General features: G+C 31.8%; 2 protein-coding genes across 10 annotated transcripts in view; both read left to right on the top strand.

Annotated features, from left to right (window-relative positions):
* The window catches only part of LOC148628857 (coiled-coil and C2 domain-containing protein 1-like), a 28,106-nt gene extending 14,374 nt beyond the window's left edge, over positions 1-13,732 (top strand). For 2 of the 6 annotated variants that reach the window (XM_088595801.1, XM_088595791.1), the window contains 11 exons: positions 487-542; positions 907-958; positions 3,809-3,908; positions 4,179-4,269; positions 4,665-4,805; positions 5,978-5,995; positions 6,541-6,569; positions 10,187-10,244; positions 10,713-10,842; positions 11,868-11,992; positions 12,632-13,732. In XM_088595801.1, coding sequence (XP_088451927.1) covers positions 487-542; positions 907-958; positions 3,809-3,908; positions 4,179-4,269; positions 4,665-4,805; positions 5,978-5,995; positions 6,541-6,569; positions 10,187-10,244; positions 10,713-10,842; positions 11,868-11,992; positions 12,632-12,676 — 845 coding nt within the window. In that variant the 3' untranslated portion in view covers positions 12,677-13,732. Of the gene's footprint in view, positions 1-486; positions 543-906; positions 959-3,808; positions 3,909-4,178; positions 4,270-4,664; positions 4,845-5,977; positions 5,996-6,540; positions 6,570-7,505; positions 8,065-10,186; positions 10,245-10,712; positions 10,843-11,867; positions 11,993-12,631 lie in introns of those variants that run through there. The other 4 variants (XM_088595782.1, XM_088595775.1, XM_088595814.1 and 1 more) reach the window with 3 other exon arrangements.
* Positions 13,733-17,921: 4,189 nt separating this feature from the next.
* Positions 17,922-24,736, top strand: part of LOC148628856 (adhesion G protein-coupled receptor L3-like) — a 24,623-nt gene continuing 17,808 nt past the window's right edge. For 2 of the 4 annotated variants that reach the window (XR_015924700.1, XM_088595741.1), the window contains exons 1-8: positions 17,922-18,072; positions 18,598-18,631; positions 19,510-20,720; positions 21,249-21,327; positions 22,226-22,267; positions 22,745-22,843; positions 23,136-23,248; positions 24,483-24,671. Coding sequence is in view for 3 of the 4 variants with exons in the window: in XM_088595741.1 (XP_088451867.1) it covers positions 18,031-18,072; positions 18,598-18,631; positions 19,510-20,720; positions 21,249-21,327; positions 22,226-22,267; positions 22,745-22,843; positions 23,136-23,248; positions 24,483-24,671 (1,809 nt within the window). In the remaining variant the exon portion in view is untranslated. The remainder of the gene's footprint in view (positions 18,073-18,597; positions 18,632-19,509; positions 20,721-21,248; positions 21,328-22,225; positions 22,268-22,744; positions 22,844-23,135; positions 23,249-24,482; positions 24,672-24,736) is intronic. The other 2 variants (XM_088595749.1, XM_088595731.1) reach the window with 2 other exon arrangements.

Below are 24,736 nucleotides of genomic sequence, written 5' to 3'. Positions count from 1 at the left end.
ACAATCAATCAATCAGATTTTATCAGTTTTTGGTAGACTGTCTTTTATTGTTCATTGTTTCTGATTCTTTGTTTCCATCGGACTTCCAATTGATTGTTAGCTGTATCATGTACTTTAGGGCTGCTGTTTTTATATCATTTCTATATACACAATTTAAAACCGAGTGGAACTTGTTTGAACCAACCCTGAATAATCCATAACCCTGTTTAAACTGGGCATTTTTTTAAAGTACCTATATATTAATTGAAATCATTTTGAACCTTGGTAAACTGAACATCTGTCTAAACCAAACCAAAGGGACTAGACAGATTTCTAGGTTAAAGTGATTAATTTATATGTCTTTTGAAGGACCTACATATGGTTTACTGCTTTTCTATGTTTTCCAATTTATTTGGTTCTAAGTTATTACACTTTAAAACACAGAAAAAAATGATGATTGGCACATTTTAAGGTCTTGTTAAAACCTAAATTGGTAATGTTTTCCAGGTTACTCTGAGAAAGACTTGGATACATATGTCAAATTTGAATTCCCTTTCCCACAGGTAAGTCTGTTTTTAATGATACTAAAACAGCCTCATGTTTAAGTTCTTATGAAAGCAAAGAAAAATATCAATGACTCGTATGTTATTTATCTCGTGAAAAATAACAGTTGTAATAGTAATTTAGCAGTTTGTATTAAATAAGAAAGAACTTGTATCAAAGTATAGTTTTATCATGTCATAAGGTAGATGCTTTGGAAGTATTGTTGCATTGTAGCGTGGTTTCATAAAACTTCTCAAACTGAGGATTTCTTCAAATCCATCCTCAAGTGAAATACTTATAAACCAGATACATGTTAACTTTGTAGTGATTTACTCAATTTTACATCCATTTATTTGGTTTCTTTTTTTTTTTTTTTTTTGATAGGATGATCCACAAGTTGGTACATCAGATACTGTTAAGGATACTAATAATCCAGGTAAATTTACATGTAAAAAACAAATATTCCAGGTAAATTTACATGTAAAAAAAAAATAATCCAGGTAAATTTACATGTAAAAAACAAATATTCCAGGTAAATTTACATGTAAAAAAAATAATCCAGGTAAATTTACATGTAAAAACAAAAATCCAGGTAAATTTACTTGTAAAAAAGTTGGTACATCAGATACTGTTAAGGATACTAATAATCCAGGTAAATTTACATGTAAAAAACAAATATTCCAGGTAAATTTACATGTAAAAAAAAATAATCCAGATAAATTTACATGTAAAAAACAAATATTCCAGGTAAATTTACATGTAAAAAAAATAATCCAGGTAAATTTACATGTTAAAAAACAAATATTCCAGGTAAATTTACATGTAAAAAAAAATAATCCAGGTAAATTTACATGTAAAAAACAAAAATCCAGGTAAATTTACTTGTAAAAAAGTTGGTACAGCAGATACTGTTAAGGATACTAATAATCCAGATAAATTTACATGTAAAAAAAACCAAATATTCCAGGTAAATTTACATGTAAAAAAAAATAATCCAGGTAAATTTACATGTAAAAAACAAATATTCCAGGTAAATTTACATGTAAAAAAAATAATCCAGGTAAATTTACATGTTAAAAAACAAATATTCCAGGTAAATTTACATGTAAAAAAAAATAATCCAGGTAAATTTACATGTAAAAAACAAAAATCCAGGTAAATTTACTTGTAAAAAAGTTGGTACAGCAGATACTGTTAAGGATACTAATAATCCAGATAAATTTACATGTAAAAAAAACCAAATATTCCAGGTAAATTTACATGTAAAAAAAATAATCCAGGTAAATTTACATGTAAAAAACAAATATTCCAGGTAAATTTACATGTAAAAAAAAATAATCCAGGTAAATTTACATGTAAAAACAAAAATCCAGGTAAATTTACTTGTAAAAAAGTTGGTACATCAGATACTGTTAAGGATACTAATAATCCAGGTAAATTTACATGTAAAAAACAAATATTCCAGGTAAATTTACATGTAAAAAAAAATAATCCAGGTAAATTTACATGTAAAAAAAAAATATTCCAGGTAAATTTACATGTAAAAAAAATAATCCAGGTAAATTTACATGTAAAAAAAAATAATCCAGGTAAATTTACATGTAAAAAACAAAAATCCAGGTAAATTTACATGTAAAAAACAAAAATCCAGGTAAATTTACTTGTAAAAAAGTTGGTACAGCAGATACTGTTAAGGATACTAATAATCCAGATAAATTTACATGTAAAAAAAACCAAATATTCCAGGTAAATTTACATGTAAAAAAAAATAATCCAGGTAAATTTACATGTAAAAAACAAAAATCCAGGTAAATTTACTTGTAAAAAAGTTGGTACATCAGAGACTGTTAAGGATACTAATAATCCAGGTAATTTTAAATTTACAAAAAAAAAAAACAAATAATCCAGATAAATTTACATGTAAAAAACAAACAATCCAGATAAATTTACATGTAAAAAAAAACCAAATAAACCAAGTAAATTTAAATGTAAATTGATTTACGACCTACATGTATAATAGTTATATGATGGAAAGTACATTTTTGATCCGGATTCAAAGGTCTTCAAGGTTAACCGTTTTATTATTTTTTTTATTTTTTAGCCATTATTACTCCACTATACTTGTAGTGATTACATTGCTACAACTTAACTGTATTGTTCATCTGATTTCTATATTGAAGACCTTTTAAACAAAATCTTTTCTGAAGCTGTTATTAAAATTTTAGTAGTTATAATGTATAATTCTAATACAATATCCATACTGCATTCATTTAGGAATTGTAACTATTGTCAGGAACTTGTGTTGCATAGTGGATTGTTTGTGTGTACAGTTCATGATGAAAATCTGTAATGTGTGCAATTTTCTCAAACGTAAATCTGTAAACATGTTACATTTACTCTGTAACAAAATATCACAGTTGTGTTTTGATAATAATAATGATTTTATTAAACACAGAATAAGTAAATAGTTCAGTAAAAAAAGGGATAATTGTGAACTTGGTAATGGAAATCTTTAATTAACGTTAAACATATATATATATCTACTGGAGGAATTTGATCTAAAAGAGTAATCAAGGAAACCATGGTTACAGCGGTAATCAAAGAGTAATCAAGGGAACCATGGTTACAGCGGTAATCAGAGAATAATCAAGGGGACCATGGTTATAGCGGTAATCAAAGAATAATCAAGGGAACCATGGTTACAGTGGTCATCAAAAGAGTAATCAAGGGAACCATGGTTATAGCGGTAATCAAAGAATAATCAAGGGAACCATGGTTACAGCGGTAATCAAATAATAATCAAAGGGACCATGGTTATAGCGGTAATCAAAGAGTAATCAAGGGGACCAAGGTTATAGCGGTAATCAAAAGAATGTATTCCAGGGACAAAGACCCGACATGGAAAACATGGACATACACAACAAAGAACATAAAGTAACTAAAATCATACATACAAAGTAACAAAAGCAAATGAGCAACTCGGACTCCACTAAAAATCTAAAAAATATATTTACTCAGGATATTTACTATATTTGATACCAGGATCAAATCAATATATGTATTCACTAAAATATATATACACCAATTCAGCAGTCTAAATATATAAATGTTTGTCTATACAACTAGAAATATGTGAAAAGCTACACAACAGATTTAATTCCTTAGTCTGAATTCTAGTCAACAACAGCTGGGCTGAAGTTGTCTTCAAAGTGAAAGTACGCCAAAATGTTGTGATAAAAATAGTAGAAGGTTACAGAAATATTGACAGCACTATTTTACCTTTCAGAATATAATCAACCATTTAAAGTAGAAATAAATAGAAAATCCAGAGCATTTGCTAGAATTGTGGAGAGGAAAATTGTTAAATTAGAAGTATTTTATAAAAGGTAAGTAGATTTTACTTGAATTACTAAAGAAGGACTGCTGATTAAGTATGAAGAAACCAAACAGACAAACTTTGGTGTTGTTTTTTTTAAGTAATTTAAATTCAGAAATTATTTGCAATTATCACTGCTATCTAGTTATTTTAGTTTATATTGTGATTTAAATTTTATTTCTAACATTCTAACTTCTGTTTCACTAATCAAAATTTATAACACTTGAAAGCTCTGTTGATTTATGTGTTATTTCCGTTTTCTCATTCTGAATATTTTCAGAGGATTTTTGAAGAGTGATAAGCTGTTAGGCACAGTGACAGTAAAATTACATGGTTTAGACTCCGAATGTACTGTTCATGATAGTTATGATGTAAGTCACATATTAACAATGATTATGTTAATGTTAAGTCAAAATTAGTCACTACTGTTTTAAGAAATGAAGGGATGACACTTCTTTTAAAAGTAGTTAAGTAATGATTTCCAACAAGGAATTTCTTCCCCCATTTGCAACAACTTACCTGTCTTTAATCTTCATGAACTCTATGCATACTATTTGAATTTTTTAATTGCTCTTAGTATAAATGCAATTTTATGGGGGAAGATAAACAAGCATGAAAAAGCTGTAGGACATGTATGATTTTACTTGATTCACCAGAATTCTTGAAACGTTTTAAAGGTTAAACTTTTTGATGATGCTCTAATTATAAATGAAGATACTATGCATATTAAAGTTATCTTTTGTTTGTTTGTTTGGTTTTTTTTCAGTTAACAGAGGGAAGAAAACAAGTTGGTGGTAAATTAGAAGTTAAAATTAGAGTAAGGGATCCTTTTAAAGGGAAGCAGGTTGAGGAAACAAAGGAGAAGTGGTTGGTGATAGATCAGTTTATACGGGCATTAGGACCTAAGGTAATGGTAGATCAGTGTATATGGGCATTAGGACCTAAGGTAATGATAGACCAGTTTATTTGGGCCTTTTGACCTAAGGTAATACACGACTCACATTTACTTCCATTCCGTTGAATAGTTCTTCAGTTATATCCATGTCAACTGGGTGTACAGGCATAAGATTGGGAGATTGCAATGGGAGCCAAGGGAACAGAAACTTGATTCAATTTCTACAAAGAACTTTAAATAATAGTACCTATATTATAGAAGCATTTCAGATATTTTTATGATCAGATACATGTTTCCACATGATTATTATTATTCTTGTAGCATTCAAATCTGATATCTTTTCCATGTTTAGTTTCCACTAGATTCAAAGTCAATGGCAAATGTTAGTCCTACATCGTGATAGATCTATTTATATGAGCATTATGACCCAAGGGAATCATGGGTTATTTTGTATTAACTACCGTAATTTGGTACTGTCAATGAGTCTGCTGTCCATGATTTTAAAAATCCTAAACTAAACAAAGTTGACTTTTTATGAGCAACTCGGCTGGTGTTTCTAGAAAAGCAGAGGACACTTACTCTATTGGTGCATCTGGTCCATAATCCCAGTTTTTAGTTGAGTCCGAGTTGCTCATTTACTTTTGTTACTTTGTACGTATTATTTTAGTTATTTTTTGTTCTTTGTTGTGTATCTGTTTTCAGTGTCTGGTCTTTTTCCCTGGATTACATTCATTTGATTTCCACTAGAATCTTGGTTCCCTTGATTACTCTTTGACTAAGAATCAAATCTTTAATTTGGACTGGAATCAATTAAAAATTAAACCATAGGGATTGTTGTTAAATTTTTACCAAGCATAGTTCGCAAAACCAGCTTAATGAAAATTTACACTTGTTCATAAACAGCTTTGCAGTTCATGAAGCAAAAATTGCACCGAAGTTGGTTATATTGCATGACTTGGTCAAAAATGAAAAATAATCTAATAATGAAGATTACTTTTAAAGTATATGGGTTGACAGGGTTTGCTTCCTATTCTTTTAGAATTTTCTTACTGTTATATATGATAGAATATGACACAAGAATAAAAATGATTTTTGACAAAATATGTCAGTATCAATACACATTGTATTATCTTGTAAGTTTTTGTTTTTTGTTTTGTAAAACTGATGTTTTCTATCTTTTTCAGGAAAAAAAGAAAGATCCAGTGAGTACCATGTAAAAAAGTGATTTCCATGCATAAAGATATAATATTATTTGTCATAGCATTCTGTGCACTTGATGTTCATTTTGATAGTGAATGTAAAGTTATGGTTAGCTTGAGAAAAATACATACAGTATTATGACAGTTTTTGATGTTGAGACCGAAAATATCACAGTTAGTCCAACAGGGCAAGATGTGATGTTCTGTCGAGGCATTCAAAACTGACATTATTCTGTCAATCTATGATGTCATTGGAAAATACTATTTTTTAGTATCATGGCAGCATCCTGAGATAAAAAAAATATCTGGCAGTAAGAACAATGGCAAAAGTATACAATTGATGATAATATGAATTATAAGCCATATTTATCATATATTTACTATTAAAAATACAAGGATTTTGTACATTGGATACAATTTCTTTGATACGCTCAGTGGTTGTGATAATGTTTTAACTAAAACATTATGTTTTTAGGCTAACTTGTAACAATTTACAGGTTTTTGTTTAGATAAAAATGTATTCATGATTTTCTTTGTAATATTTGCAGGCACCTTCCAAGCCAGCAACTTCTAAAAGGTAAGCATTGTCATAATAACCTTAAAATGTTGACCCCATTCCTATCTGTTTTTTTTTTAAGTATACATTTAAAATAACTGCATCAATTACATTGATAAGTTTATTTTCAAGATATGTAGTAGATGAACTCTTTTGTAACTTGTACATGTTGTCAGTAGAATATGATTTGAAACCTTTATTTTGAACATCTACAGTATTAAAATTATTCTTACCATTAGCTGTAGTATTTTGTGTTACTAATTGTTACTTATAAATATGTACTTGTACATCAGTTATATGTCATTAAACAGTCACATGGTTGCAATTTCTTCTTGCTCAAAGATAATTACTAATTGGTATTCTTTTGATAGTTATATTTTCATTGAAATAATATAGAAACTTTTTTTACAATCCAAGTAACATTTTGTAAATAAAAAATGTAAAAATTGAACTGATGTATTTAGTTCATAGAAAAGATTTACCCTTTAGTTTAGAAATAAACAGATTGCTTATACACAGCCAAAAATGCCACTTATGATAATCATATGTTGCTTTGATTCATATGATAATCATAAAATCATATGATAATTTACATATCAGTCATATGATTATCATATCATAACCATATGGCATTCACATGTAATTTGATACATGTTAATCATATAAGCTCGATTCATATGATACCTATATGTTGCTCTTAATATGGATCTCATGTGTTGAACATTTGGCTGTGTACTTTTAGAACTAGATACTGCTTTAAAAAGATAAAACAGTAGACTATATTAATGGATATTTTTTCCCTGTGGAATAACACCAGGTCAACAACAAATAAATGCAGAATTTCAAAGTATTTGTATTAAAATTGCCACAGATGATTATAAGCAGAGAATAAATTCTAGTTGGTATGAACATGTCTTCACAAAATGGTCACTGTTTGTATTTTTTTTCTCTTCACAGTGCTCAACAATCTGCCGTATGTGCCATATTGTGAAGACGTGTTCATCCAGGGGATAGAAAGCTAGTCACAATCAATTTAACTACCCTTAATAACAGTATTATCAATATAATTGACTAATTATATATTGCAAAATTGTGCCAGCTTTGTATTTAATTTATATGTATCTGTCTGTATATGACCGATATTTTGATTTATTCATGTAAATAGTTATAGCTTAAAATAAGTTCAGTATACACACAGATCTGTAAGTACCAGTCTATATAAAATTCTGACATTGACAATGGTAGTGGTGATTCAAGGAAAAAGAAAAAGCCACCTGACAAACGATAGTTATGCCATAATTTTATGTAACTATAGTCCTTTCTGCACACAGATCTGTATTTTGGAGGAAAACCTTCATTCTCCTTCCTCTTAAATCAACCAAGTCAAGAACAATAACTCTTACAATATTTATTTGTTTTTTTTTAATTCAAAGGCAAAACCTCTGAATAACAAACTAGGACAGATTATGTGGTCTGTAACTGTTTCGGAATATGAAATAAAAATGAATTTCGTGGGTTTTTGCCTTGCATGAATCACTGCCTGATATATATATATAGAGAGAGAGAGACTGCTACTTAAGTTAACTTCAGGTTACTGCACTGAGCCATTGTGATTATTGTGTGTTGTGATTATCTTATACTGATGAGAACTCATCTAACCCTTGCCATTCTAGGTATATTAGAATTTTGAAAACATTTTCTTGTTTTTTGTTAAATGAAGTTTAATCTTGAAATGTTTTCTTCAAGTGTATACAAATTATAATGTGTATGTGCTTGTTTTTTTGTTGGTTTTTTTTTGTGATTATGTTTTTCTGTAAGTTTTTTTTCTGGCGAAGTCTATTTACCTCACATTCCGTCCATTTTGAAGGCTTTTATTTTTGTGTTATGTGACAAATTGTTGTACTCTTTCTATGCTTTTTTGAAAGATAATGAAACTTGAATCTGTGATATGTCTTGTATTGTTAAGAATATTTATACAAACCTTTATTTATGAAGATAATTTATTGTTAATGAATAAATTTTTTATTTAAAAATCTTATACTTGATTAGACACAAATACTGTCCTCTTCTTTTACTTTCTAGACTGGACTTGTTATGGAAAAATGTAGTCCATGCGTTGGTCGTTAACATTTTGCACAATAACTCAAAAATGCTGCCACCAATTCTTGTGAAACTTTGGTGAATTGTTTAAAATTTTTGGGTCTGTAGAAAACACATTGTCTGTCCATCTGTTAGTCTGTGCATAAATTGTTTTAATAGTCTTATTGCAAGTTATTTGATCACTTCTATTCTGGTCAAACTCTATATTGTGTGTCAAAAATCATAATACAATTCAGAGTTATGTCTAGCTTGAAATTTGTATCCATATTTTTCTATATGTTCAGGGTTTAACCTCTGTGGGTGTATCTAGCTGCACCCTGTGACATATTTTATTCATAGCAGAAATACATGTATAAAGGTGGTTTTGTCATGGCTCCTCTTACCACTTTTTTTTTTAAGGTATGAACTTTTTGTCTCCTTATTTGACTTGCTCTTCTTCCATGCATTAAGCTGTTGGGTGCATTAAGTTTTACTGCTCTGTACACACTTAACATTTGTTAAAACTTGGACACTGTTCCTTTGAATGATTTTACATTTTGTATGCAGCTGCAAAATTATCAGTTGTAGACAATGTAGAGTGTCTGAGAAATTGGGATGGATTATATGTCCTCATCCTGTTTAAAAGACATAAGTCTGAATTTTGTGTACATGGTTAGCAAATATAAGGAATAGTTTTTAGAATCAATTTAAAATTTAGTTTGTGTGCTGGCTTCAGTATATTCAGTTTCTTGGTTTGAGTATGTATACATATTGAAGATACTTATTTGCTGACAAACAGATGATGGTGATGCAGGTCCAGACATGTATTGTTCATGTTCTAGTTTTAACATGTGTAGTTATTACAACATTAAACTTACATGTAACATATGTAACACATGTAACATAACATATAATGTCCATAGCAACTACAGATATGGTGTCTAGGTCAACCATATTTGGTATAGAGTTGCATTAGCATCACTATACCACAATAATTCTGTATCTGTTTTATGCATATGCCCCTTCATTCATTGTCTACCGACTTTCAAATATCTTGTTAAGATTAATTGTTAAGTTTTGTGATGAGGTCATTTAAACATGAATTACTTGTACTAGGTCAATTATGCTTGGTGTGAAGTTGTATTGGCATCCCTTTGTTGCAACTCCATATATGCTAACAATAAACTATTCCTGTGGAATCTGTCCATTTTGTGGGTATCAGTGGTTGTGTGAACATTATATGTTGTCCATAATATATACAATTAGTAACAATGTCACCAGCAATCACTTTTAGGATAACAGCATCCAGGTGCAACAGACAAGACATATCTCTGTGAAAACAGCTTATTGCCATATCTAATATGAGAACCTGTTTTTTGACTATTGAAAAAAATCAGGAAATCAACTTGAGACAGTATTTCTACAGATATGAAGAAGACTTTCTTTGCAATTGGCTGATTGGGTACAACTTGACAAGTGCAGATTTGTCGTCTTACTTTTTTTTGCTATCCATAAAATGTATATTAAGTTGTATCTGATGACTTTGTTTATTGTTTTAGTTTTGGAACCATGTGTCTTGAGGTCCTGAAGTATGAAAAGCAGTTATTAGATGCTCAAGTAAGTATAGATGTAGGCACCAGAGAGATTGGATAGAAACAATTCCGTGGTAGTTTATTTATAAATTCATGGAGTCAATATCTGCTTAAACTATGAACTTAATTGTTGCTGTTTCACAAGTGGTTTAAGAAGATTGTTGTGAATGTATCATGAAATCCTGTGTAAATTTCTCCTTAATAATGTTCTATCGAAAATTTGTACTCAATTTCTTACTGGAAAAATATGCCAAAGAATGCATTTAAGGGGATTACCATTTGATTTTTTATTTTTATTTTCTCAAAAATGAAAAGGCAGTATAGAAATTTTCATCCTGGCACTGCTCCCCCAAGAAAGTTGAATGGTTGATTCCTAAACATTTTAATAGATTACTTGTAAATAAGATGAAATATCATTGATTTATAGAAAGTGTTCAATATAGCCACATTAGAAGTAAACCAGTCTAAAGTGATAGTTTAATGAATATTTTAGATATCTAGTTTGAAAGATCAGTTGACGAGAGAACAATATCAAGCTCTGGCAAACAAAAGTAAACTATTACAACAGAAAACTGATGACCAACAGGCTGAACTGAAGAGTGGTGGCATTAAAGGTTTACAAGGTAAACAGAGGTTGTTTTAATATTGTATTTAATATGTTACATTGAAAAATCTCAAAATAACTGTATAAGTGCCGCGAAAGATTGGATTCTTGCAAGAAATCATGAAACTGAATTATTCTGTATCTTATACTTGATTGCTGAAAAGGGTTTGGAACAAGGGTCCGGAAATTTTGTCAGCCCATGCGGGACATTTTATCAAATTTCAGGAGACGTTTTTGTCAGTCTTTTACATGCTCAGATTGAAAATTAACTTAAAAATATAACGTTTGTATGTAGTTATTGGATAATATTGGAAAGTATGTTATTTCATCACATACTCTGTCTTTTACAAAAGATCAGAGCGAATGAACTTCAGAGTGATGAAAAAAATGTTTATTGTTTGTAAAAGAAAATTGCGAACATATTTTGTACATTGTTTAAATGGTCTGTTGACTTCAGTGATAAAACGATTCAATCAATGAATTAATAATTACAAACTAGGACTGATTCGTAGTTTCAGTTCCATGTCCTTTTGTTACCTCAGAAATATTGGCAGGAAAATGGTGGACTTGTCAGTCTCTTTACTTAATAAATGTATGAAGATTCTCTGAGTTACTTTAATTAAAAGGTATACGCAATGGGGCTGCACATGTACTGTTAATTCAATTATGCGATCAACTAATCAGTTACAGGTAAATCACTGTCACAGCTGGCTGCACATCAGCTAAAATCGACACACACCTGTCAATTAATTTCCAATAAACAGTTAGGAGACTGGTAGACAGGATGTTTATACCCAAATAAAACCACGTAGACTGTAATTTATAAGGATTGACAATTTTTTTAGGTCCAATATTGGAAAATGGTCGTTGGTCATTTGCAAAATTTGTTGGTCAATGACTGGCATTTTTTACTGTTTCCAGACCCATGATTTAGTAATATCTTTCTGTATATGTATCAGTGTGATTTCATCTTCTATAATGTACTATAATGTTATTTGTAATTCATTGATCAATGGTATGGGTAATTGAACGAATATATTTCAGCTTATGTCAAAGCCATTGCAGATGAAATACCACACTATGAAGAAGAGGCTAAAAATTTTGCAAAAACTGGAGAGATGCACAAAGCTCAAGTTCAGTTAACGAAGAAAAAACATGTAGAAAAAGAGGTATGTAGTCATAATAATCTCTTTTTTAAAAAGTTGTCATTTTTTTTACTTTGTTATTTTCTGAAGCTATTTGGCAGAATTTAATGGGTTTAGGAACTCCTAGAAGAAATGCTATAAAAAAATTTATAAAGCTGATCACATACCAATATAAGCAAAGTGTACTTGTTGTATTAATGTAAAAGGAAATACAAAAAAATGAGTTCACTAGGTTTGTTTTCAATTAACCAGTTCAAACCAACTTTCTCTAATTTTACTTCTGGTTCAAATTGAGAGACCCAGACTTGTTGCATAATTATACACCTCTACTGGACAAAAACTGGTTCCAAAATAAACATATTCATATAATAAAACTTTTGTCTGAAACCTTGTTGGCCTTCCCATAAGATCATAATCAGGCTAATTTTCTATATGTAGATAGGAAGAGCATTGATTGGCTTTAAAAATCTATTTTTAACTTAAAATCAGTCAACAATGATTTCCCCTATAAATTTCTCTTTTGCTCTTCACTGAGTGGCCTGCCATTTTACCCCAAATAATCTTTACCAGAAATGGAGAAAAGTACACATTAATGAGTTTTTCCAAATTTTGGAATATTGTCTATAACATAGGAATACTTACTACTTGTATATTTAATTCCAGCTGGCAGCCATCAGAACCAAATATCCAAATTTAGAGAAGTTATAACCTATATAGTGTTGTGAAATATGGACTAGAATCCGTAATTGATACGTCTGATAATAAAGGCAAAGCATAATGTACTTTTTCTGTGATATCTATCACCCTGATGTGTGGAATCATTCTTACCATTGGTGAACATCCAGTTACTGTTCTAATGGGCGATACTTCAATGATGAAACTTTTTACCTTGATGGTGATTGACATTAAAAGCGCATACATGAAGAGACACCAAGTGGATTTTACAAGTATCTTCAGATATTGTCAGTCACTTTCACATATCTATTATTTATTTATCATCAACATGTGTGACTTTGTCATATCTCTTGTTGCTTTCAACTGATCCAGTAACGCTTTACAACTCTTACAAAAGATGGAATTGTTCAGTATCCTCGATTATGTATGGAGAAAGTACCGTATTATGAAATGTCTTTTAAAAGTTAGTTACTTTTCTGCCAAGTTGTATTTTGGTATAGGGTAATATCGGAGATATATTTATTACATCATGTGACAGTATATCCTATATATTATCATTATGATATTACAGTAGGCAATGACTGATTATATTTATAAGTATTTTATTTGATTTTTCAATTGGTTCAATAAGTTTTGAGAATCAAATAGTTTATTATTTAGAAAAGAAAGTAATATCAAATGTTCAATGTATTGTCATTTGTGATTGAGAGTGTCATTGGCAAATCCATGGGGGAGGGGTGCAGGTGGCTGGCACCCCTCCTTTTTATTGGAATATTTGTCATTTTCATGAGTAAAATTGACAACAAATGGTAAATAATGTCCTAGCATCCCCTTTATTTCTGAGGAAGCCTGGCTGGCACCCCACCTTTTCAAAATGTCTGGATCTTCCCCTGGGTGTCGATAAATATGGTGAGTCTTAAATACTTGGGTCAATAAATATTATAGTATTGCGAATGTATAGTATGATTCTTGTATGTTTTCTGTTATGTTACTGTATTGATTGCAGTCGCTCATCTGTTTTTACCTGTTGTTATTTATGTCTATAAAATCAGAGAAAACAAAATAAGAATTCAGTAGCATGTGTTTCAAGTTTGTAGTTCAATAATACTGCCTGTCTCTCTACCCACTTGTAAATGGTTCTGTGAGGACTGTCTGAAAAAAGGTGAAGTGGTGTATAATTTGGTGCATGTCTGATCAGAAATAAACAAATCTGGTTAATGGCTTGAAAAAATTGACTTGAATATGATTAAGCATCATTCACACTGAATAGAAAAAAAAAGAAATAGCTGACTTATTTTATAAAAGAAAACTTTAAAAAAAAATACAAATAATAAATTGTACAGAGACCAGTCTCTATGTTATGGGCATCAGTTTTCAGCCTACATCTGTAATTTATTTTGAACTGTTGATCCAGCTAATAAACGAAAGGAATATATCTCGTATTAGATGTTACAATTTATCATAATAGATGAGAAACTCCCGCGAGTTGAAAAAAATATTTAATCTGTTTATCGCTGTTTTGCTGAATTGTAAGGTATTAGTTTTCTTTTATTTTCAGTTTTCTTGACCTAAATATGTAAGTTTTATAAGCACTGCAAAATTTCTTTTCGGGACTACTTTTCAGCGACGTGCTACGTGATGTCACGTATTTTGTGCGGCTGTGATACACATTTTTTGAAAAAAGTCGGTTAACTATGACGATCGCGTTTGAAGTTTGTTAAATAATTTTGGAATTCATTTATTCTAATCGGATAAGTTACTGTATTTAATCATTTTCCATTGTAGACTAGAAAATATTGCCACAAATTAACCATTATTTCATACGCAGTAAACAAACAGATGGTTATCTGGGTCGTCAAATATTCCTACGCTGTTGCTTGTATGTCACGCGAGGACATAGAAACTAGCTATAATTTCCATTCTCAATCGACTGGCGTGAGATTGAAAATTATCGTATAGCAAGATCAAAGGGATTTTAAACAAAATTGCGATAATACTTAATCTCACTTAGCTATATTTTGATTGTTTCAATACGCTGTATCACATGTCTCAACGGGTGACGATTTTATTTATCAATTACTATCTAGTGAAAATGGAACATTCAGTATAAAAAAGTAAATAACCTATAGCTAGGAGGATGAGAGAACAGTTCGTTACCCCTTGAAAATACACTATTACCCTCATATCTATATGTTATTTATATAGTAATTCATATGAATGCAAATGGTTATGCAACTGAAGTGAACAAAAATTTACAATGTACTCATCAGCCTGTCTTTCTTCATCAGACTTTTTACTGATTTTTCAATTGTTCAATCTTGATAGACCCAAGTCCGGTATTTCTGGCCTCTGTTTGTCTTGTTCCGTTTTCACTATTAAAATGTGTAAATGGGAAACAGAGATGATCCACATAAAACGTAAACATCAGAATAAAAATACAATTAAATTAAAGGTAATAATAATACATTACCTAACTGATTGACAAAATTTTCAGGCAATAGACAAAAGATTGAAAGTCCATATAATAAAGAACAATATCAAGGTAAAAAAAAAACTGCAATTGCCCGGATAGATATGTCAGAGCTAGCAGCGACTATTCTGACTTCTAAATGCGCCACCATTGTCCTCCCATACACTGCTAAAAAAGTTTTATTTCCGATATTCAGATCTTGTAATGAGAAATATTCTGTTACGGACAAATTATAGATGATTCATAATGTTAACTAATTAATTTTCTGTAGTTCTTATTACCGTCTTGAACATTACGCGTCTTCCATACAGTTTAAGACCTAGTTTTTAAACTGATATCAGTTTGTTAATTTTGTTGTTTCTTTTCACTTAAATTTACTTATTTTTAACTCTTTTTTCCTTTTTTTCAATTACTCGTTGTTCATATATTCTGTACCCTTTTGACTACTAATTTTACAGATTTAACCCGATATGGCAATTATGTGTTATACGCACTTGTGTTGAAACATGCCGAAAATAATGAATCAAGGGGAAGGTTTAGTGCTATAAAATCTGGTTTAACCTACTCCTACAACGTAAGAGGTTGGAATTCCGTCTCTCCATACCCCAACATCTTACTTCCGAGCACCATATTGCATAACGCTCGTTCCGCCGTTCATTGAAATCGGCAGAATTAAAGTAAACTATTTACGATTCAAAACGTTTTATACAGTTTCTTTACCATAATACGGTAGAAGGTGACTGAACTAAAGAAAAACAAATGACGTACCTGGTGAGAAAATCCAGCAATCCTGGAAATCCTTTGTAAATGCAGTTAAAGTGAACTTTATATTTGGTTTTTAGTTTTTTGAGTGCGTATTTCCGGTTAATAAAATTACGAATTTTAAAACTTGCGAAACCAACATATCAAATTAACCAACGAATTGCCTTTACCAACTTTAAGTTCGTTCTGTCAAAAATATATTGTATTCCATAAAATTAGTGAGCTAATTCACAATTGCTGGTCATGTTGACAACTGTCTTCATTACAAATGTTTTCTAGGTATTTAACAAAATTTAGGATTTTCATCGCTCGATTTCCGGTTGGTTAAACTTCTTTTATGTAAATAAAAGACTTAAAATGTTTTAAAACACATCTTAAGCTAATTCACATTTGCGGTGTCTTTCAATGTGTCAGATGCTAGAGGTTAGGATGGCACCAAGTCAGAAAGTAGCTTGCCAGACAACCTCTAGCATTGCTGGAGTAGGTTTAACCCACACATTTCTTTCGGAAATGCCTGTACCAAATTGCGGTGGTTTCCAACTTTCCAGTTTTTACCCTGATATTGCTATTTATACGGACTTTCCTTTTGACTTTTACCTAGAATTTATCAGTTCGACAATTTTGTTACTGCCTTTCATTTAAACCAGGTTATAAAGCGCATCAAACCTCGCGCTTCCAATATGGTTTATTGCAGTAGAAACTGTCATCGTGCAGTGTTGGTAGAATCAGTTGTCAAAACAATACAGAAGATATATTGATGGTTTCCTCTGTATTCGTCAATTAAATACTGACTACAACCCTGAAACTTATGTACTGATGATATCAACAAAGACTGAACATGTTTCTGTCTTGAAAGCTTACTAGCGCCTGTCCACAGTCAGGAGATGTTGGCCATTAATGTGTCTTTGTGTCGTTATATTACATTTTAGTTTGATTTTGAAGAATTGTCATTGTTCAGTTGCCGTGGATTTTATTACTTTGTCGAGTTTACTTAAAGGTGTGTTTTCGCTTTCAGACTGAAGACCTTTCGGTGATTTCTGAAAGTATTTACTATTTTGTACTTAGGTTATACGCTGATCTTTTTCTATTGACAATATTCTCTCCCTAGCCGTCAGACTTGTCTGATCCGATTTACGTCATGTATTTATTATACACTGAAACTTGCAGTATTACGATATGCTAAGGTCTTAAAGCACTGAAGTTTCATTCTTTGAACACTTGGTAGAACTTTTCATTACTGAATTTGGTTTCCAATTGCGATATTTTGGTTTTAAGTACTTCTTGCATACAATCAATTTTAAGATTGAGATCTCTAGATATGTTTTTATGATTCTAAACCTGCCGATAAGAGGTGACTCATTGGAACGCGTGTGCAGCTCATCGAAATTTGCGATATTAATGTTAATAATATGTTGGTGTGTTACAGTCACTGGACCGATGCACCCGACCAAAGACCAAATTAAAGATCGTAAGGGTATTCACTAGCCCAGTAGTTATAATTACCCGACCCGATTAAATATCATAAATGTTTTACCGAAGTTTACAGTTACTTCGAAATTAAAAAAAAATCCCGAAGCAGTGAAGTTTCATCCATTGTATTATAACATCTCGGTGCTTGACATGGCTTTCCAGATATATTATGTTTTCAGTACCATCCGAGACTACCGATTTTTTGTTTTGTTTTGTTTTGTGTTATGTATGTTTTTTTATGTGTTGTTCGGCTAGGGAAACATTCTTTTTTTATCTCGAAGGCGTACAGCAGTTTCGTGAAGACAAAATGAAACATGGAGGAGATCTGTAGGATAGGAACGGAAAGAACTAGGGTTTCAGCCTCAGGAAAAATGCACCAAGAGTTGCACTGGATAGATCAGAATGGAGAGGATTTATTCCTAGACCTATTCTCAAAAGGGAGCCTGGGAATTAAGTCATTAAGTCAAAAGTTTACCTCCTTCCCTGTATACTGTTAACATATTAACCCTATAACCACATCAGATTTGAGTGAGAGGTAAGTATGACTTCCTGTTTTTATTTTGTAGATCACCAAGACGTTCTTGGTGACTCAGACCTACGACATGAAAGATGTTAAAAATGTTAGTTATATTTTTGTTTCCGATAAATGTCCTCCTAATTTGACATATCAACACATCCGCTGTAAATGGTTGTTGATTCGAAGATGTTGCGTTTTGTCCTTTTGATGGTAACTATTTTTCTAATTATAATTTCGTTCTTATCTTTGACATCTGCTTTACAATATTAGTAAATGCTTCTGTCAGAGCATTTCACATTTCACCTTTTTTAGTTTTAGGGCCATTCTTATATTACCACAGCTGGAATTATTTATTTTTGACAAAAGACTCTTTGTTTACTGTTGTGATACGGAAATTTCATTGAATATTATGAGAATAGGTATGGTGTATATGTCAAAGAGACAACAACTCCGCCGGGATGAAAATATCAGCCCGGGGCCATCCAATTGGTCTTCAATGAACGACGAGGAAACCCTCGTATCACGGGGCAGGTTTCGACTGGCCCCAAAAGCCAAAACATCATTATACAGAGGTACAGCGAAAGAGTTGCCCCTATATGTATAGTTTTAGTGTATATATGCATTATCCTGAATAGATTTAGTACATGTATATGAATTATACTGATTAGTTATAGTACATGTATGTCTATGAATTAAACTGAATAATCATAGTATATGTATGATTTTTTCTTTTAGATAATTATATTCAAATACACTGTCTTTTCTAAAGGTATGTTTACACTTTACCGTTCTATTGGCTTTTCTGTTAGCCGCTGAGCCAAACCCCACACAACGACAGTTGTTCAATACCTATCTTACTCTAGAGAGAATTAAGACGGTTTCAGCCAGTCCTGGGGCTTACCGCTGAGCTACTCAGAAAATTGGTGTAATCGTCGCAATTTCTTGTAAATAGTTTAATTTTAGAATCAATAAATCCGTACGCTGTAGAAATATGTCGGCATGTAGCGATGCACATTTAGTGCCTATCGGGACGCACATTACCTGTTGATACAATAATACACCTAATCCGTTCAAAAGTTCTTCAATTTAATACCGATATTTGTTGTTGAATTAATAATTAAGTTTTACGGAGTAAGAGTTGTTTCCGTCTGAAACTAGATAAGTATATCTGGATACGCTGTTCTTTGTCAAAAAATGTTGTTAAATAATAATGCGTAATCTTTCCTTTCACTGCAATTCTGGGGTAATACTGTTTAGAATTGAAAAAAACTATACACAAATATTTGTGAATTTGGTATTTATCAATTTGCCTCCCTAGGTTCACTTGCTGAGACCTAATCAGCCTCACATCCAGATTTGTCATACTTTTTGCTACGACTCACACACTAACAAAAATTTGAATTATTTCTTACTCACCCGTGCGATTACCCCTTTTTTGTCTTTGTTTGAAATGAAAACTTTTTCGTAAGCCATCCGCGTCACTTGTATAATAGTTTTTTCGTTTCATCGATGGGCATGTGGACTCTATAAAGCCTTGTAAAATTGTTAATCAATCAAAGTGACGTTCAAAACTCATTTCAAAAAGATACGCAAAACTGAGCAGCATATAACTCATTAGATTTTGTCAGTTAAAACTTTATATTTTAGATGCTCCGAATTTTATTGGAAAAAGCTTTATTATTCCAGATGTCAGCTACGTTTACGTAGCTACATTTAAAACGCACAATGTTACAGTTCGTAGCACATGTCGAAATATTCCAGATTTTGTTGTCTCTTTTGGAACTCCTGTGACTATTTTACCGAGATATAATAACGAGATTTTAGATTCGGAAAACCCTTCTGGAGCAACCATACTACACGCTGATGATGATATTGTTGTCTTTGTAAGTGCCAATCTTGATGGCACTAGTTCAACGCCGATTTTCCCTCATGACGTTTTAGCATCAGATTACATTGTCATGACCAGTGAAACTCTACCTCGTCAAAGAGCACATGAGTTGAAGATAATGGATAGTGAAGGAAATACTACATTTCACCTCACATTTCGATATTGTCCAGGAAATTGTTCATTGCCAGCATGTGCGACTCAAAACTATACAGATGCGATTCCGTGGCTACATAATTGCACACATATGGCTATATATTCATGCCCGGCAGATTTGACTGGAACACCAATTAATGGAAACAACCCAATGGCAGTTATGATCAGCGATGGATCCGAGTCTCATCAGTTACCTCCCCCCACTACATGGGGAAAGTACTTCATCATACCAAGATTACCTGTACACTTTGAACAATCTGTTATTATCAAGTTTGTAGCCAAAGATCCCGATACTAATATAAGTCTACTGTGTGAATCGGACACAAGTAACTCATCTACTAACCTCAACCACTCTCTGCAACATACAGGGGACTCTTTTACAGAGAGGATTGATAGCAAAACAGATTGTAGTCTGATTTCTAACCACCCTGTACTTGGATTACATATGATCAGCGGTGAAGGAAAAGGGATGTCATTTATATTTCCTTCCGAACAGTTTGCCCCGGAATATATCTTACCTGTAGCAAAGCTATGCGGAAACTCTCGGTTTCAGGATGTCGAAAAACACCTGGTTGTAATAATTGAAACTGAGCACGTTCCAGGTTTAAGGCTTAACGGTTCTCATTTATCTAAGGAAACCCAACAACATCAAATAAGAAATACAAATTATAGTCGACTTTTTCTGATGATTGAATTTCAAACTTTGATAGTCTTACGTCACACTCAGCCAAATGTTGTTTTCGGAGCATCTCTGATCTGTTCAACCTACATTAGTCTCACCATACCCCTTGGTTCACGAATGGCACCTATTGCAGAGGTATACAGTTACATAAGTTAGGTTTTAGACACAATTTTACAAAAAGAGATTTTAGAGCCCAGCTCCTATGAATATATTCAAATCATCCTGGAAAACTGACTTTAGGTCGGTAACTTGAAGATTCATATTTCGTTATAATGTTTTATATTCGAAGTGTATAAGATAGATTTAATGTAGAATAGCAAGATTGATAATTAAATGAAAAAGTGTTAATTAACAGCTATGATGTGAAGTTAGGTGGCATTTTTAAGTCCTCATTACAAAGCAAATTGCAACAGTTAATATTTAATGAAAATCAGAGTAAGGGAAAACAACATCTTATACACTGAGACACTGTGTAGTCCAAAGTACAGCCAGTTGGTTGTCGTTTATTTATTGTTGAAGTTTGTATTCTTCTGTTAAATGACTTTACTTTGTACAAACCATTGGTATCCAATTGGGATACATTTTAAGAAACAACTCTATTAGATAGGCTTACAAGCTATGTCGATGTTACCATTTAATGATTTGATTTTCATGTATTACAAGCCTTGTATCATTAGTCAAGGAGTTCCCGGTGACGGTTTAGACAATGACTGTGATGGACTGATTGACGAAGATATCTGCTGTAAGGATATTGTAGTTCTCATGATGTCAGTATTGAAAATAAGTATTAGAGCAAAATTAGAAGAAGGATTTATATTTTTCATATACATACTTGCCTTCACGATTGATAAGTCCATTGTAATGGTATATTATGATCATACTTGCCTTCACGATTGAAAAGGTCCATTCTAATGGCATATAATGATTATACTTGCCTTCACGATTGATAAGGTCCATTTTAATGGCATATAATGATAAGTACTGGAGTTTTGCGATTAGTAATATGGTATGTAATCTCGTCGTGTGACCCCGTGATTTCACGAGAATGGGTCCTAATCTACCATTCAAAAGCATGGAGATAAGTCATGTAGAGAGCGTTGAGTTCAGTGTTAAGGGCAAAACACCTTTTTGTGTAAAAAATATCGATAAAAATAACAAATGTCTATTTCTTCATGAGAAAGGTATTAAGAAAAAACATAGAATAGAAGATTTTGCATTGTTATACAGCGTTTCGAGTACCCGGAAGTAAACAACTATATGCATACCGGTCTTCGGTTTTCAATACGTTCTACGTCGGAAATTCCGATAAAGAAAAGAAAACCAGAACGAGACTTACATACCCTATTTACAGTCAAAAATAAACAACATCATCGTATCATGCAAGACGATGAATGTCTTCGCTACACAGAGCTACAAGGATTGTATAAAGTTAAGCTCGTATTTGTGAATAATGTTCTGTACTTAGACGTTATTCTCATTTACCTCTCAGTCAGCGAACAATAATAGAATGTTTTACCTCGCAACTAAAAAAAACCATTCAAATCAGTAGTTGTAAATACCCATCCCAATACGTCATGATACAATGTATTTGTTTTTACACTTTGCCTATGAGTTTCTAAAATGACTTTTTTATTTCATAGCATCAAATTTCGATGGAAAAGATTGCACAATTACAATCAAAGGTTTGTTGCGAATGGAAAGGTTCCATTTTAAGTTTAAACTTAAAAATAGTAATTGTTCCTTGGTTTCATCAATATATTTATATAGTTGTATCTTTATTGCATTGTTTAACCCATACTCGACACTTTTGGAACATTTGATCAGGAACTAACGGAAGTTGTTCTAACATCTTCTAAAATAATAAACTAATTGCATTTTATAAAGGAACACGCATCAATAGTAAGAAAAAAAACGTATAGCATTTGATATTTTTAAGTACATACTTTTTAGTTATTTTTTTCCTTCTTTTTGTACAGCCGCAAGCAGTACTTGTTTTGTTCAAATTTTGCATCATGATTGCACAAGATGAACTCTCAAAAGAATGTATCTTTAGTGCTTTTAAGATATATGTATGATTTCTACAAACTACGTAACTTTTTATTGCACAAGATGTACTCTTAAAATAATTTCGAATAAAGACAAAGATAATTTATCTACAGATGAAATTCCATGTGTCGGATACACAGATTTCGATGGGGTGACATGGAAAACAACATCTGTCAATAGTTACGATTACCAGACATGTGGAACTGGAAAAGGTAGTACTTCATATGAATTATCTTAAAAATCACTACAACTGAAAGCAGCTTAAATCGTTTCAAAGCAGAATCGGTATGAATTCATGCAGATTACCGTCACTCATTATATGAACATGAGTATACTTTTATTCGTTTTTTTTTTTACATTAATTACATGTATTTTTTTAAACCTTAGAAAAATTAGACGGAAAAGAAGTTATGATACATTTTGTGAACGATTCTTTTTTTCCGAAGTTAATTATTTCTTCCAAAAGACAAAACCTGTATACAATTTTGTTTTGATTTTTCGTAGGTGTAACATCAAACTTCTGTGGATTAGCTGAAGATTTTGTTGGAGTATGGCAAGGACCAGACAAATCACTCTGTGTGAATAGATTGTTATCTGACATCGTAGCAAAATTTACGGTAAATAATAAATCGTATAAGACACTGTATGATTCAACGAGTGGGTGGTATATTGCCAATTATCACTACATGTATATGGAATGAGAGACGATTTGAGTCATAAAATTTGACTGCCACTGGACGATTGATTTTAAATGTGTTTTGTTACATCATAGGTGGGGCATACGTTTTTGTTGCTGTCCGATATCAACTTAATGTACGAGTGGGGTATAGTAAGCACGACAACACATGTGCAACTTCAGGTTTACATTAACACAGCTTAAGTAATTCCAGAAAAGAAGTACATTTTATAGCGATTCATGTTAACTTCGATAACATACTACAAGTTCCGATTTGTTTATTTGTGTATTGCTTTTGTTTATGTGTTTAAAAACATAGGAAACAGTCCTCTCATACATTTTCTTGGATTCAGTGTTAAAAAATTATGACAAATCTAAGGTTAGATACGAAGTGTAAGCATTTACGAGTCACACTAAAGTTACGATTACAATATTTCATAATAAAATGTTATGATGTAGCAAGATATAGTATTAGGTCTTAGGGGTTTACAAGTTTATAAGTTTTTACTTTTTTTTGTAACAAACTTCAAATCGGAGATTCTATTCTATAATTAAGCAACAGACACGTGCATTATTTCACAGTTTTAACTTTCACGAATGTATGTACACTATAATAACACTCATTTTAAAGAATGCAGAATGACTTACACAAGTATAACCGATATCTCTATAACAAGGCCTTATTTCCTTTCCTCGTTTGTCTACCCCGAACTTGACTTTTTATGAGCAACTCGGCGGGTGTTTCAAAAAAAGCAGAGGCGCTTACCCTACCGGTGCACCTGGTCCATGCTCCCAGTTTTTAGTGGTTCGAGTTGATCATTTGATTTTGTTACTTTGTATGTATTATTTTAGTTACTTTATGTTCTTTGTTGTGACCATTTCTGGTCTTTGTCCCTGGATTACATTCTTTTGATTACCGCTATAACCTTGGTTCCCTTGATTACTCTTCCAAATATATAATAGGAACGGAATGCTAGCGACGTCCTGTAAATGTATCTGGTTTAAAGATTGAATTCTGTCGGAAATGACATACGTTTCTCAGAAGTGATTGCTTGAACTTTTAACGCAGATGCAGAGCGGACGCTTTAGGTAATCTCAGATTTTTCTGTTGGATATGGTATCATCAACATTATTAACAAATTTGTTAGTTGAACAAAATTGTGTTTATTTATCAGATGTCCACATCTACCAACGATTCTCTGGCTGACATTCTTCACCAAGCATGGAATGTCATTGACAGACTAATTAACAACCATACCTTCAGTGCCGGAGAGCTTAAAACTGTTGTTGGTGGACTTGATTCGGTAGTGGATATATTTAGAAGCAAATCTATTAATACCGATGTATCAGTACTTAAACGCAATGTAAGTTTTAATTTTTATTCTATTCCATACATTAGTTTTCATATTTGTGCGCTTTACACAAAGTA

Source organism: Perna viridis, chromosome 1 (assembly GCF_037379345.1).
Source record: "Perna viridis isolate PV_CMFRI_1.1 ecotype Kerala chromosome 1, ASM3737934v1, whole genome shotgun sequence".
NCBI lineage: Eukaryota > Metazoa > Mollusca > Bivalvia > Mytilida > Mytilidae > Perna > Perna viridis.
This window is presented reverse-complemented; position numbering and strand designations above follow the sequence as displayed.